Source organism: Equus caballus, chromosome 1, assembly GCF_041296265.1.
Source record: "Equus caballus isolate H_3958 breed thoroughbred chromosome 1, TB-T2T, whole genome shotgun sequence".
In the NCBI taxonomy this organism is placed as follows: Eukaryota; Metazoa; Chordata; class Mammalia; order Perissodactyla; family Equidae; genus Equus; species Equus caballus.
In genome coordinates, this window is record NC_091684.1 from 156,928,581 (window position 1) to 156,943,027 (window position 14,447).

Consider the following 14,447-nt stretch of genomic DNA (forward strand, 5'->3'; position numbering starts at 1 on the left):
GGGGTTTACTGGTTCGGATCCCAGGCACAGACCTATGCACTGCCTCTCAAGCCATGCTGTGGCAGCCGTCCCACATATAAAGTAGAGGGAGATGGGCATGGTTGTTAGCTCAGGGCTAATATTCCTCAAAAAAAAACCCCAAATAAAACATAATAATAACGACTGCTTATAATAACAAGGTTTCCATTTCAATTACCTCAGATGGTAAATGTAAAGCCCCTGGCACATGGTGAATCCTCATTACAAGCTAATTGTCTCTCCCAAAAAAGGGAGGAAGTGTTAAGGCTGTGTCTACGCGCTCTGTCCAAAATAAAGACTGACATCACAGAAACTCTCTCTTCAGCGTCTGAGGCAAGGCCACACAACAAGAGCAGTGAAAATACCAGGTATACAGCAATGTGCCAGAATAAGGAGAGATCTTTTTGGATTACAAAGCACTTTTGAGTTCATTATCTCATTTTATCCTCACAGTACCCCAGGGAGACAGGCAATTATCATTATTGTTGCTGTATTTTATATATTATTATTACAGTTATTATTATGAAGAAATTGCAGTTCAGAGACCTCAGAGTAGGGATAAATAAATAATAATTAAAATGATGGTTTACCTTTTCAGGGAGAGAAGCAAGATTGTACTCGTAATTTGCATGCACACACATACACAACCACAAGCCTAATATTCTCTGGACCCCAGAGGCATCTCTCAGGACCCAAAGGAAAATGCTATGATTGTGTACTTGGCCTCACTGTGGAGCCGGTCCAGCCTGACCTTCATGTTCCTGAGAATGGGTTCTAGGATCCTATATATCTATAGCTCCACATCTCTCTGGTTTCTACCTCTGCACCTTCGCTCACACCATCCCTCTGCGCAGACCCTTCTCCAACACAGCTGCTCGTTCAAGGCCTTTAGTCCTGAGCTGAGGTTGGGAGAATGCGTCTACAGAGACCAGAAGGGGCACAAATAAAAGAATCAAGAAAATTGTCAGATACTGTATGATATCACTTCTATGTGGAATCTAAAAAAACAGAACTCGTAGAAACAAAGAGTAGAATGGTGGTTACCAGGGGCTGGGAGGTGGGGGAAAAGGAAAGACGTTGTCCAAAGGGGACAGACTTCCAGTTAGAAGATGAATCGGTCCTTGGGATTTAACGTACAGCATGGTGATTACAGTTAACAATACTGTATTATAGATTTGAAAGTTGCTAAGAGAATAGGTCTTAAATATTCTCACCACAAAAATGAAATAATAATTATGTGAGGTGACAGAGGTGTTAGCTAAAGCGATGGTGGTGACATTTCACAACACATAAGTGTATCAAATCAACACAGTTGTACACCTTGAACTTACACAATGTTATATGTCAATTATATCACAATAAAGCTGGAAAAAAAAGTCAATGTTACAAAAGACAAAGAAAGGCTGTGGAAATGTTCTAGATTAAAGAAAGCTAAAGAGACATGACAACTAAATGCAATACCTGACCCTAGACTGGATCCTGTCCTAGAGGGGAAAATGCTATAAAGGACATCATTAGAGCAACTGATAAAACTGGAATATGGACGGTAGGTTAGATAAAATATTGTATCAGTGTAAATTTGCAAGGTTGACAACTGTACTGTGGTTATGGAACAGACCATCCCTCTTGCAGTATTTAGCACACCTACTATCGTAGTTTAGTATTTAGCATAATGTGGTATTTAGGGTTAAAGGCCATGGTGCCTGTAACTTAGTGTTAAAGTATTCAGGAAAAACTGTACATACACACATATATATAATATTTATAAATATATGTGTATATATACATGTATATAAATGTACATATGTCTATATAAATATGTATGTACAAATATTCCAATATTTCTCCCATTTAGAGAGAGAGGAAGAAAGACAAAGATCATGAACGATAAAGTAAAGGGAGTAAAATGCTCCAATAGGTGAATCTCAGCAAAGGGGATACAGCTGCTACTTGCATTATTTTATGTTTGCAACTTTTTGTAAGTTTGAAGTTATTTCCAAATAAAAATTGGGGGAAAGAAAAAGAAAAAAATTGGTAGTGCTGGCTCCCACTGCCCGGTTCTGGAAGAGCAAACGGACAGGAAGAATTCGGGTGTGTCCTTGGCACCTTTTCTGTACCCCACCTTTGTGAACAATGACGATAATTTACACTAAAAGAGCCAATGCTCCTGTGCTTCTCAGGCACGGTTTTACACACCTTACATATATTAACACATTTTCTAATGACTCACATATGATTATCCCATTTGATATCATGAGCCCAATATTATAAATGAGAGAAGAGTATAAACAAGCAAGCCAGTAACTCTCCATGAGGAAGGGGAGTCACTCGGGCAAGTCGTGGAGCCAGGGCTCATGCCTGCCTCCTTCTGCTCTATGTTCCATCCTCTTTCCACACTCCCAAACCTGGCAGAGCACTCAACTTACCTCAAGAGCTTTTGAGCTTTCTTGCAGAACCCTGCGACAGACCAAGAGTTGGGAGCAAGGGGAAACTAGGGAGGAAAAATGGAAAAAGAGGAAGACCGGTGCCTTTAGATTATCTTAGGCAAATGAGAGCAGCTGCTCCAGACTTTAATCCTAAGTGTTATCAGGGCAAGAGAGGAAGCTCTTGGTAAGTGTGCAAGCTTGCACACATACACACACGATATGGCTTGCTGTACAAAGGCCTCTCACAGCTGTCCAGTTTCACCCCATATGGTATGGATGACCAACATCCTGATTGTATAAGACTCCTAATTCAAAAATTCTGCCTCATCACACCAGATGTAGCATAATTTCCAGTTCCAGAAATGTGCTCTTCCTACGTACAGCTTATATTCCCAATGCCGCCTGTCTCTTCAAAAAAATGCATACATGCATGCATGCATGCATAAGGTGTTTATGTGGCTTTTTACAATTGTCAAAATACAGCCTGAGTTTTCCCCAAAGGAAAGCCTGTCCCACATGACAATATAGAAAAGGGAGGAGCGCCCTCTTGTGGCTCTGGACCGACTTTGTCTCCTCCTAGCCACGCGAGCTGAGCAAGTTGCTTCTCTTTAAGCTGCAGTAACAGGAAAATGCCCTCCCATACGGTAATCGTGAAGATTAAATAAGAAATTGGAAACAAAGTGCCTAGCCAGGTGTCTTCCTCCAAGAACTCAAAGTTGTAGCAATTAATATGATTTTGATTATGATTGTGTTTATGATTATGATTATGGCTGAGCAGATTCGCCTTGCAGGAAATGGGAAGGCGAGGGAGCGCGGCGCGGTCCCGGTGTGGCGTGGGGTGGCGGGGAAGGTGGCTGGAGAGAGGCCCGGGGCTCCCCGGGGCGCGGAGTTGGGGGCTCCTTTACTGAGCGCTTAGGCGCTGCCAGTTAATCAGGCGCAGGCGGTAAACACGCACAGCCTAGCATTACTTCAAACCAAGGTTTCTAGGAAGAGCCCGTAAAAGATCAGGGAGGTCTGGGACCCAGCAGGGACCCGGCAGGTTTCCGCGGCGCGCCGACCCTCCAGTTCTCCTGCAGGGGGCGCCCGCAGCACCGGGTTCAGGAAAGAGCCAGGCGCGCTCCTCTACGGGCTCCCCCTCCGCAGGCGGTCACTTCGTTGCTTCTGTCACAGAGCCCAATGACAGACTCTGTGAAGCTGAAAAGGCCGTTGTTGGCAGGTGCTGGCAGGTATCCCTGGTGTCAGCAGGCATCCTGGAGAAGCTGCAGTTCCCCTTCCTACGCAGGATGCTTTGCAACTGTCCAAGAGGCCCCTCCTGAGAATTCAAGCTCCCTTTGACTCTAAGCTCTTCTAAGGCTGGAACCCACCTTACTCGCCTGAGGACGCCCAGTAGCCGGCCAGGCCCGGTGCATACATACTTGTAGAATGAATAAGTAGATTAATGTTAATAGTGGAGAAGACAGGGTGTGTCCACCTTCCTATCCTTGTAGTAAAAATAGGTTTTTAACCCCAACATCTCATTGGAGAATCACCAGCCCCCCATTCTCAGTCCATGTGGCTCACTTAGGGCTGACCCAATCCTCTCCCCCAAGAGTGCGCACGTGATTGGTTCAAGAAAAGTCACAAATCCAGCTTGGACCATCAGTTCTCTTCCCAGATTTCTACCATTTTAACAATCAGAAAAGAGGGAATGTGGGCTCTAAGGACCAGGTAAGCCTAACCCTGCCTAGGGCCACTTTGTCAACTCGTGAGGTAGTGTACCTGAGGAAGAAACCAACACAGAGAAAAGCAGATCAAAACAAAAGAGGAAGAAATTAAGCCTCTGGATCCAGCTATGCCTGATCTCCTTCCCAGACTTCCAGATACATAAGCCAAGATATTGCTTTTTTGCTACTTGGAAAAATGAGACAATTTGGACTAATACATTCCTCCTTTTTCTCCAGAGCAGAAACACCGCAGCACTGAACTGAAGGTAGCCTTCCAAAGTAATCCTGATGTCAATAGTTTTTCCACAACACTATGAGAACAGACTGAGGTTCAAATCCTTGTTCTGCTTCTCATTGCTACATGATCTTGAAAATCTTTCATGGCTTTTGACAGTGAACATATAGTTCCCACTCACAAATGATGGCCCTTTTCTAGATTTATAAATTGGATTCTAGAAAAGTTTCACTTTAACCACAATCATTTAAATTACTGTATTGTTTTTACAGTTATTAATGTTTAAGTACCTACAGTATTGTATTCACACATAAAAACCATAAGAAGGCATTCCTTGCTTAGAAGACAACTACTAATTAGTCAGACATAAGGTGGATTAGCAGGATGTAAGGATGGATTTACAAGCAGGACTGTTACCAATTTGGAAGAAGTAAGCTAATAAAATCAGCTTTGCTGGAGTGAAAAGGCACACGACCAAGGTCTTTGAGTCTCATTGTCTCTCTTTGTTCAAATAAGGAAAGTGTCAGGTATGGGAGAGTTTTCTGCCACCATCTTGTTAAATTTCAGGGCATGGTCCCCAGTCTGCGGTAGGGCATCTACTGTGGGAGGAAGGGCCCTTACAGACCGCTGAGACAGTAAACAAGGTAGGGAAGGAGGCCTCGGGCTGGTCAGCAGTTGTCTCAATGCCCTTTCCTCACATCCTCCCACTGCCCTGGTACAGGATTAGGTGACCTCTCCCCTTCTTAATGAGGCCCGTCCCCAGGTGCACCCCTTTCTCTCCTCTCTCCACTCTGCCTCTCACCACCTCTCCCTCCAGTCTGCTCTCCTCGCTTCATTGCTTTCCTCCAGGGATCTCTCTGCCATTCCCAGGACAATGCATCCCAGCAGGGCTCTTGGGCCAAAGTGATTGCCAACGTTTTCCAATTCCTGGAAGGTCTCCTTTAAACCCACCAAAGGAGGATTTACACCTGCTTTAGCCTGCTTTAGCTGATATCCACCAGCCATGCAGAGATCTGTTCATCCCAGGCTTGGAATACCAATTTTTTTATGTCAAAAGTACTTGATGGTTTTACTCCAAGAATATCACGGAGTGAAGGAGTCTGAGTAAAACCTCATGGGGGCAGATGGCTGCGACTCCACAGTCCGCAGGGGTTTGGGAATCTAACCTCCTGGCAGTGCCTCTCTTCCTGTCCAGAATCTTCTCTCCTGCTCCTCTCCCTCTCCATAAGTGGCACTGTCATCCATCACCGTCACCCAAGCCTAGGAGTCAACCCAGCTTCCACGTCCCTCACCACTTACGAGTCATCCCAAAGCCCTGGGCTTGTGTATCTCTGTCCCTTCTCTACTCACCTCTGTATCGAGGAGGAAAGCTGAGAAAAAACGATCAGTTTCCTTTAGAGTCTGCCAGTGAGGGACTTGCCCCGGATTGAAGGCAGAAGAGAAGCAGCGGTCCTTTCCGCTCTGGCAGCAGGGGTCACACATGTCTGCAGACGCGAGCTGGCAGAGGCTTGCAGGCAACCACCTACTTGGATGTGGCAGGCAGCTGAGATCCATGGGCCAGTCTTCCTGCAGTTTCTGCGGCATCCTGATCTCCTGAAAACCAGCACTAGCTTTCCATGATGTCAATCTCCCCAGCGTTCCTAGAGTTCTAGCCGTACCCACTTCCCAAACTTCCAGGAGTCAGCAGACTTACTTCGTAAAGGGCCAGCTAGGGAATGTTTTAGGCTTTGAGGGCCATGTGCAGTCTCTGTCACAACGGCTCAACTCTGCCATCGCAGCGCAAAAGCAGCCCTGAAAAATACGTAAACGGAGGAGCGTGGCTGTGTGCCAATAAAACTTTATTAATTAAAACAGCCAGTGGGCTGATTTGGCTCACAGGTCATGGTTTGCTGACCTCTACAATATTTAATTCCTTTTTAATCAAATAAATTAGATATATCTAAATAAGATCTAATCTAAATATGTATATTAAAATATATATGTGTGAAATATATATATAAAATATATATATTTTTTTATGGTGGGCCGGGTCAGAGGACCCGCAGGCACAGAGCCGGCCATCGGGGTTGGGAACCCTGGAGCTGTTTGCACCCTGCGGCGCACCGGGGTGGGAGCAGGCAGCGGTCGTCAGAGCCCTAAGGAGACGACGTGCGGAGTGGGGCTCCACCAACCATCTGTGCTGAAGGGCCCTGTTGGGGGGTTTTGTTTTCATTTTGTTTGATTTTTTTTTTGAAATCTAATTCTTCTCAGACTAGTACTTTTGTAAAATACAATAAAAAATTATTAGAAAAAAATGAAATTTGAAAACACACACATAATACAAGCCCAAGTTTTTTTTTATTAGATTCAACAGATATAAAATATCTGTCACACTGCTATGAAAGTGCATAAACTCTTACTCTCCATTTCTGTTCTTATCTTATCTCATCATGTAGCCAAGACAGCCCTGCAGGGAGGGAGCCAGAGGAGTTAAAGGCCCCACCTTTCTCCTCCCTCTCTCCCATCTCCTACTAACAGCCTCCACTGGCCAGACCCAACCAGAAACCAGAAAGGAAGAGAAATGATTCACACCACCCATGCCGGTCAGCCTCCCAGGGCAGAGCACAGGGTACAGAAGGTGGAAGGCGGACCTGGAGGAACAAAGAGCAACATAAGAAATCCCAACCCACGATCCTCCATAAGCCCCTTTCCTACCCTGTCTTGTGGTCCAATATTCTATCCATACCAAATTACCCATAGTTCCAGCATCTTCCCACCTCCGTCCCTTTGCACATACTGTTCCCTATGCCTAGAAAGCTTCCATTCTTCCACTCCTGGCCAAGTCTTGCTCGTGTTTCAGGACCACAGAGGTAATAATGGTTTGGGCTGCTCAGAACATTTTTCTACCAATCTCCTTCTTTTGGTACAAACCCCACTCCCCCAGATATGAAATGGGCATATGGCCAAAATTTAGCTGGTTAGTTCCGTTAACAAATATTCACTGAGAACTCACTATGTGCTGTTCTAGATTACACGTGCTGTTCTAGGTACTACTAATACAGCACTGAACAAAAGAAGACCAATCCCTGTGCTCATTCAGACCAGGGACGCACATTTATTTGTATATTGGGTGATAATCATAATCCTCCCCAGAACTGGTCTATGGACATTTAGAAAGCAAAGTTCTTTTTTTTCTTCCAGGGAGGCCAAGCCAGGAGGACATGCAGGTAGCCCTCTCCCCAGGCCATAGTGAGAAAGCCTGTCTGTCATAGAAGAGTGACTCAGAGGGAAAAGAATTGAGACTGAGATGAAAAGAGAGAGCATCTTGATTATATTATTTGACTCCTAGATCTAGCCAAGCCTGAAGTCTACCCCCAAATTTCCCAGTCACAGGAGTCAGTAAGTTCTCCTTTTCTGCTCAGGCTTATTAGGGTTAAATTTCTGTCGCTTGGAACCAAATGAGTCCTGGGTAATACAGGGACTCAACTCGAACTTTACCTTCTTCTAGATGTTTTCCCTGAATGCCTGGTGTAAGTCAGTGGCATATTCTGAATGCTACAACCACACAGAGGTGGCACATCTATCGTGAGACTTCACATAAGTAATCGAACAGAGCTCACTGAGGACAGGGGCTTGCCTCTCTGAATCCCCAGGGCCTTGTGTATATTAGATGCCCTAAAAATGTTTGTGGGAGCAATTGATATGGAATTCTTACAGTCATTGGGCCCCTGTAACCAATAGTATATCCAAAGTATGTGTCTATCATATGTATTTATATACCCTGGAGAGAGAGAGATTGATTGAGATCAAGAAAGCTTGACTACAAAGGGCCTTCTGTGATCTCAACTAACCAGAATCCACACACCTTGGGTCAGACCAGCTGCCCACAGGACCTCTCCCATAAAGGAGCCTCTCAGTTTCTATGAGATACCTCATTACAAGTTAACAAGGAAGCAGCCAGTCGATTTTCGATTGACTTGGGCAATTAATAATAGCTTATACTTAGAACAATGCTTGGTATTCAGTGGGCACTAGGTAAGAACCCTCACAATAACCCACTAAGGTAAACATTATTATAGTGTCAATTTTATAGATAATAAAGCAGGGACCCAGAGAGTTTCAGTGACTTCCCCTAGGTCACACAGCCAGCGAGAGGCAGATCTGAGATTCTAGCCCAGGCAGGCTGGATCCAGATCCGGACTCTTAGTCACTACCCCACATTGGTTAATCTGTAATGCTGGCAGTTTCCCAAGTCTCCAAGTCTGTTGAAATGAGGCAGGAAGATGGGGTGGGACCAAGTAATAGAATCCACATGCCTTCCAGTTAGAACAAGCATGTTGGAGGCTCCTGTCGTGACCCCATTTCTCCCAGACAGGCAGGAATTTCTTGTCTAAGGAGAAATTGTATTTTCTGAGTGCTTCATTCGACTGCTGGAGTTAACAACAACAATGATAGCTACAGGCTAGGTGCCAAACTGCTAAAAGCTGTACCTCATTTCATTTAAAGCTTACATCGACTCTGTGGCATAGGTATTATTACCCACTCTACAGGGAGAAAGTGGTGATGAAAATGCTTGAGTTGGATGCTATGAGGCGCTGTCGGTGGGAGAGCCAGGACCCGAATCCAGGTCTGTGGCTCCACATCCTGTGTTCCGTTGGGCTGTCCCTCAAGAGGATCCAAACCCAGCTCGTGCCAGCATGGCGCCAGAGTTCCTGCCTTTCGGCACCTCTGTCCCCCTGTGGGTGTGGGAGTGGCCCCGAATTGTACCTGAGGGATGCAATCGCAGGAGCTCTACTGCGCGCCAATATGGAAAGTCATAGCTTAATTCAGGGTTCTTCACAGCACGCTCTACTCCGAGGAAGGTACTTTTTAAAAATCAATATTGGGGGAGAAAACTCTTCCGTATTTCACCATCTGTCTTTCTCAACTGTCTCTTGTGACCTTTCTCCCTGTCTGCTCAAAGTGTTAACCTTGACTTTCTGCAGCAGGGGGAAAAGAAATCTCCTTAGCTAGTTGGCAGTTAACCTAACCAGAGAGCCCTGGTTTTTATCATTCCATTCAGAAAGCCTCATCTTACCCAAAGCATGTCTCCTGTTCCTTCCCTGCCAGAAACGATCGCAAGGAGCCCATCCCGAATAGAAGCTCCATCTGTGCTCTCGGTGTGAAGAGAGGATTTTGTTTTAAAATGAGACTGGAGTTATCCAGAGCACTGAAACAATCAGAGGAGCTACTCTTAAACATTGCATTACAAAAAGACACCTTCCTCAAAAAGAATAAGATTCCACGTCTTTGATAATTTTAGTCATAGGATCACTGTAGGATTATGTGAGAAAAGCATCCGGTGCCAACCGTATCCCAATAACCGACTAGGCACATGGCACACATTTGTTACATTAATTAATTAGTGGTCTGCGCTCCTTGAGTAATTACTCACCCATCTCCTTCTCCTCTCTACGACCAACCACCGTGTCTTCAACACATATTAAGTATAAACCACAAAACACGACTTACAGTATGATCTTATTTGTTTTCAGGAACTTTACATGTAATAATGTTGGGTCGATAGAGAAAGAGACACCAAGATGTTTTAGTTGTTATAACTCGGTGACGGATTTGGAGTGATTTGTATTCCTTTTGTTTATCTCTGTTCTCTAAATTTTCTACAAAAGTTAGACATTAAAAAAACACACTAAAAATGTTTTCAATACCAAAAAAAATCTGCTAACTCTGAAACCCAGTGTTCCCCCTGCTGACTTAAGCCTCACTTCTCTCCCTGTACCCCAGTGTCCCTAAGCTGCCATGCCAACTCTGTTATTACACCCCCAGCTCACCCAGGGCTGACGCCAAGGCAGGATGTCAATTTCTGGGAAGCAGCTCAGACGACAAGGGGTGGGGACTGGGGAGGGATTTCCCAAGTCAGCAGTCCTAGCCCAGTGTCACTTCTGGACTCTGAAGGCATCAGCCTCCAAGTCTGAGCCCTCCGCAGGGTGGAACCCACAGCTTCACCCACCCCGAGGCTCCACCCTTGGAGAAACCACCCACCCTTGTCCCTATCCTGGTTTACCCCCTCTTCCTGCTGCCAGCTCCTAATAAGGAGGCAGTCCCAAGGGAAGACCTCTCCCTTGGCCAACCTCACATTTGTGGTTAAGGGGATAAGCTTCAAAAGCCAAGCTTTTCTGGAATTCCAGCACATTTCTGATCTTTCCCAGCTCAGAGGAATGAAAGCTGGAGACCAATATACTGGCCAATAGTGGTTACTGCTCCCTCCAGCCTTGGCAATCAATTCTGCCCAGCGTCACGTGAACCCAGAAGCGATTCCCTGATGCTTGAAGTTTTGTTCAGAATGCATGATCATAAACAGACCCAGGAGGCTCTGGTTCACCCCATGAGGGATTTTAAAGTCTCGACCCGGAGCCTCAGCTATTCCCAGAATCACAGCCCCATTCTCTGAAAATGCAGAAACCCACCTTGTGGGCACTTTTGTCCACATCTACGGAGAGATTCATGGCTAGTTATTCCCAGGACTTCTTGGACCTTGCAGAGGAAGATCAATGGGGCAAATAGCCCCTAGCTCTCCCTGACTCACATGCCTGTGAGAGTGAGCAGCCCACCAGGAGCCAGGCTACAGTGGCTCAGACAGGAACTCGGTAAAGGCAGAGGGACCCAGAGAACAGGGCGGAATCATCCCACCTCTGCTTGTTTCATGAGCATCGCAGGAAAGCAAACAAGATGATGAGCAGCTTTTGTAGCACTGCTCTCCCATTCTAGGACTGGGGAGGCGGGAGCGGGGTGAGTGTGATCGCTAGAGTGGTCAGTATCATCTATTTTCCAAAGAGGGCATTTCGGAGAGTGAAAGGGGGCGCTATTAATAGCTATGCCACGATAACCGATGTTAAATAGGAATATCCCCGACAAACCAGGATATATGGTCACCTGGAAAACATCTTCCACTCCTATTGCCAGGTTAGGGGTGTGCTGCTAGGGTGGTACCCTGTTCTCTCCCAGAATGTATGCCACTAAAGAAACTCTACTTTCCAAATCAAACCAAGGCCTGCTCCAGCAAGCTCCCTGGCATCCCAGGAAAAGAAGGAGAGGAAATGATCCCAGGAACCACAAAACGTGGGCAGGTCCTTGTCTGTCTGGTTCACCACGGCACCTCCTGGTTCAGGATAGTTCTTGGAAGGTAGTAAGTATGTGTTGAATTAATGAATGAACGCCTGAGCAGAGTTTCTCAAGTCATCAGAACTCCAGGAAACCAGAGAATTGGTTTCTTGGCAAGAAGAAACTTGGCAAGACTTGGCAATCCTAGGCAACACTGTTACCTAAACTCCATAACAATTTAGGTTTCTTGAACTCCAAACCATTATAAAAATTGAAGGCATTGTGTAGACTGACATCCATTTCCCTTTGGTGGAGTTTATAAATTGACATGAAATGTACGAAGCTTTAAAACACCAGATTGAACTGAAACTGTAAGCTTCTACAAATAAGCTGATTGGGAACAAATGATTTCGAAGCCACTGCTGAACTTCAAATAAATGGAAACTATTTTCTGCAATATTTCCAGTGTGAACTCATTCAAAATGTTATTGGCCAAAATTGGGACTGAATCAAGCAAACATTTGCCACATATATCAGAATTCCTCTAACCCCATTCTCACCGTATGTTAGTCCTCTGAGAAGCAGGTGCAATGAGAGAATTAGATTTGCAAGAGATTTAGTGGGGGAAATGTCTGTGAAGTCTGAAGAAGAAGGAACAGGAGAAGGCAGGGAGCGCTTCAGACCAGATGCAGGTGAGACACCTGGGAAAGGAGGAGGGGGGAGGAGGGAGGAGCTGGGAGAAGGGAGGCTTGGGGAAAGAGAACCTCAGAGGTGACGCAGTTCTAAGAGAGTTTCAGCCAGGCTGATGGGGAATCCTGGAGCCAGTCACTGGATAGAGGAGTCCCACATCCTACAGGAATGGGCCAGCACTAGCACCCCACTGCGTCATCACTGATTGGAGAAAGCACGAGCTCAGCACAAACACAGTGGTGGAGCAGAGGGCCAGCAGCGGGATCTCAGTCTGTGGTACCTCCCCAGCAGGAGTTCGAAGCAGTGTGTGCTCAGGGCTCTCACACACTGTTTGAAATAATATTCTCCCTGGAATGACTCTTGTTTTCTGTGAATCCAAACAGGCTCTGGTGAAATTATGCCAGCTATCACTTGAATACTTATAGGAGGTAACAGGCACACTATCCCACCGCCACCATCTTTTCCCCCCCAAGTGCTGTAACTTTTCATTCCACTAGTCAAGATAAAGTTTTCTCATAGACTCTCAATCAATGACAAGTTTTTATTTCAAAAATAGAAGTCCATTCTTTCATTTGGATATTCTGAAGAACCGAGCTCATCCTGGGCAACCCGCAGGGTGGCTATCCAGGTACTGAAAAGGGAGGCATTTGGTCACCATGATCCAGCAGTAAACTCTTCATGGGTTAGGTTTTGAGTTCTTAATGCTGCTCCTGGTCAATCAGTGACTGTGATTTTTATCCAGACGCCATCCAAGGAGAGCAAGTGTTGAACCATCCTTAACTCATACCCAGATGGAGCAACTTCCGCAGGAAGGCTGGTCCTCCCCAGTAACCCCTGCAAGAAATGACATGGAAAAGAGATTTGCCTCAGAAAAGGTGGGGGTGACTTCAGCCAGCAGGATGTTGAAAGGGAAGGCAGACTGCTCACAGAGCATGATTATTAGCACATAAAGCAAGATTTCTTTAGTGAGGTAGAAAGATCCCGTGACAAGGAAGGGACATCCTGCTTTGGGTCCTGGCTTTGACACTGACTTGATATGTGAGCCTGGATAAGCTGACTCAGTTCAAAAACCTGTATGAAGCCTCTAATACATTCAAACTGCAATCTTCTCTACGCTCATTTGCTCAGAAGTTAAGTATATGTCAGGGTTTCTCAACCTCAGCTCTACTGACAATTTGGACTAGATATTTTTGTTGTAGGGACTGTCCTTGCCTTGTAGGATGTTTAGCAGCATCCCTAGCCTCTGCTCACTAGGAGCTAGTAGCATCCCCTCCAGCGTGACAACCAAATATGTCTCCAGATATTGCCAAATGCCCCCTGGGGGGCAAAATCACCCTGGTTGAAAACCAGTAGTGTAGATATCATGAATTACCTATCTCACAGGGGTTTGGAGAAGTCAAATGAGAGCTTTATTTTTTGGAACAAAGAAGAGGAATTATTAATTTTTATTACTCTATTTGCTTATTGAATGCCTACTATGTAGCTGTGTTTTATGTGTTATCTCATTAATCCCCATCCTGTGAGGTAGGCAATGTAACTTTCATTTTATAGATAATAAACCTAAGCACAGAGAGTTTAAGCAACTTGCCCTAGAACACACAGCTAGTAAATGGCAGACACATGAGTCAAACACAGGTCTGACTGCAAAGCTTATGCTTTTAATCACTGTTTTATTTTTCTTATAATAAAAACAAAAGTAAGGTAGCAGATGAAAAAGTATGTGACATGTGAAAGTGATTTACTATGATTATTATTATTATTTATCCAGCAGCTAGAGAGAGCCAGAACATGGAAGACAAAAGGCATGGTCACTGCCAATAATGTAGAGAAGAGGCCATGTCCCCTGTGGGTGGTAGATGTGCCACAGCCTTTCCCTCACCCAGGCAGCCTCTTCCCACCAAGTCTGGCTGAGGCTTCAGAATCCTTCACAGGCTGCCCTTACTAATCCGTGAGAAATGGGACAGCAAGGTGGATCCCGTTTGTCAGTCCTGCTTTGGGTCATGGTTTCTCCCAAAGCTGGAAGGCGCCCTCAAAACAACCACCCTGCACAAGTGGGTGCAATATGCTAAAAGGCATCCTCTACCCCAGGCGATGCACTTACCTTAGCATCATGTTCCAGTACAGGAATGGCATCATGTTGGCCTTCATGAAGTACATGGTAAGTCGCTCTTTGCTCTGGTCAAAGGGAAAGGTTTCCAGTGGCTGACCGTTGTAATCAAACTCAGCAAGAATCACACGGTTGTAGCCAGTCACGAGGGGACACGATGTGTAGCCATCATACTAAAATTGTAATGG

The 14,447-nt window shown here is 45.4% G+C and overlaps 1 protein-coding gene and 1 long non-coding RNA gene across 4 annotated transcripts in view; both read right to left on the reverse strand.

Annotated features, from left to right (window-relative positions):
* Positions 1-6,698: 6,698 nt before the first annotated feature.
* On the reverse strand, positions 6,699-10,350 carry LOC138917995 (uncharacterized). Its single transcript, XR_011426742.1, has 3 exons — positions 10,193-10,350; positions 9,439-9,570; positions 6,699-7,012 (listed from the first exon to the last, which is right to left on the reverse strand). It is a non-coding gene; the product is annotated as an uncharacterized lncRNA (long non-coding RNA).
* A 2,323-nt stretch (positions 10,351-12,673) lies between these two features.
* Positions 12,674-14,447, reverse strand: part of SQOR (sulfide quinone oxidoreductase) — a 44,721-nt gene continuing 42,947 nt past the window's right edge. For all 3 annotated transcript variants that reach the window (XM_070237142.1, XM_023618171.2, XM_070237135.1), the window contains exons 9-10: positions 14,254-14,432; positions 12,674-12,986 (exon numbers count right to left, since the gene is read on the reverse strand). In XM_070237142.1, coding sequence (XP_070093243.1) covers positions 12,929-12,986; positions 14,254-14,432 — 237 coding nt within the window. In that variant the 3' untranslated portion in view covers positions 12,674-12,928. The remainder of the gene's footprint in view (positions 12,987-14,253; positions 14,433-14,447) is intronic.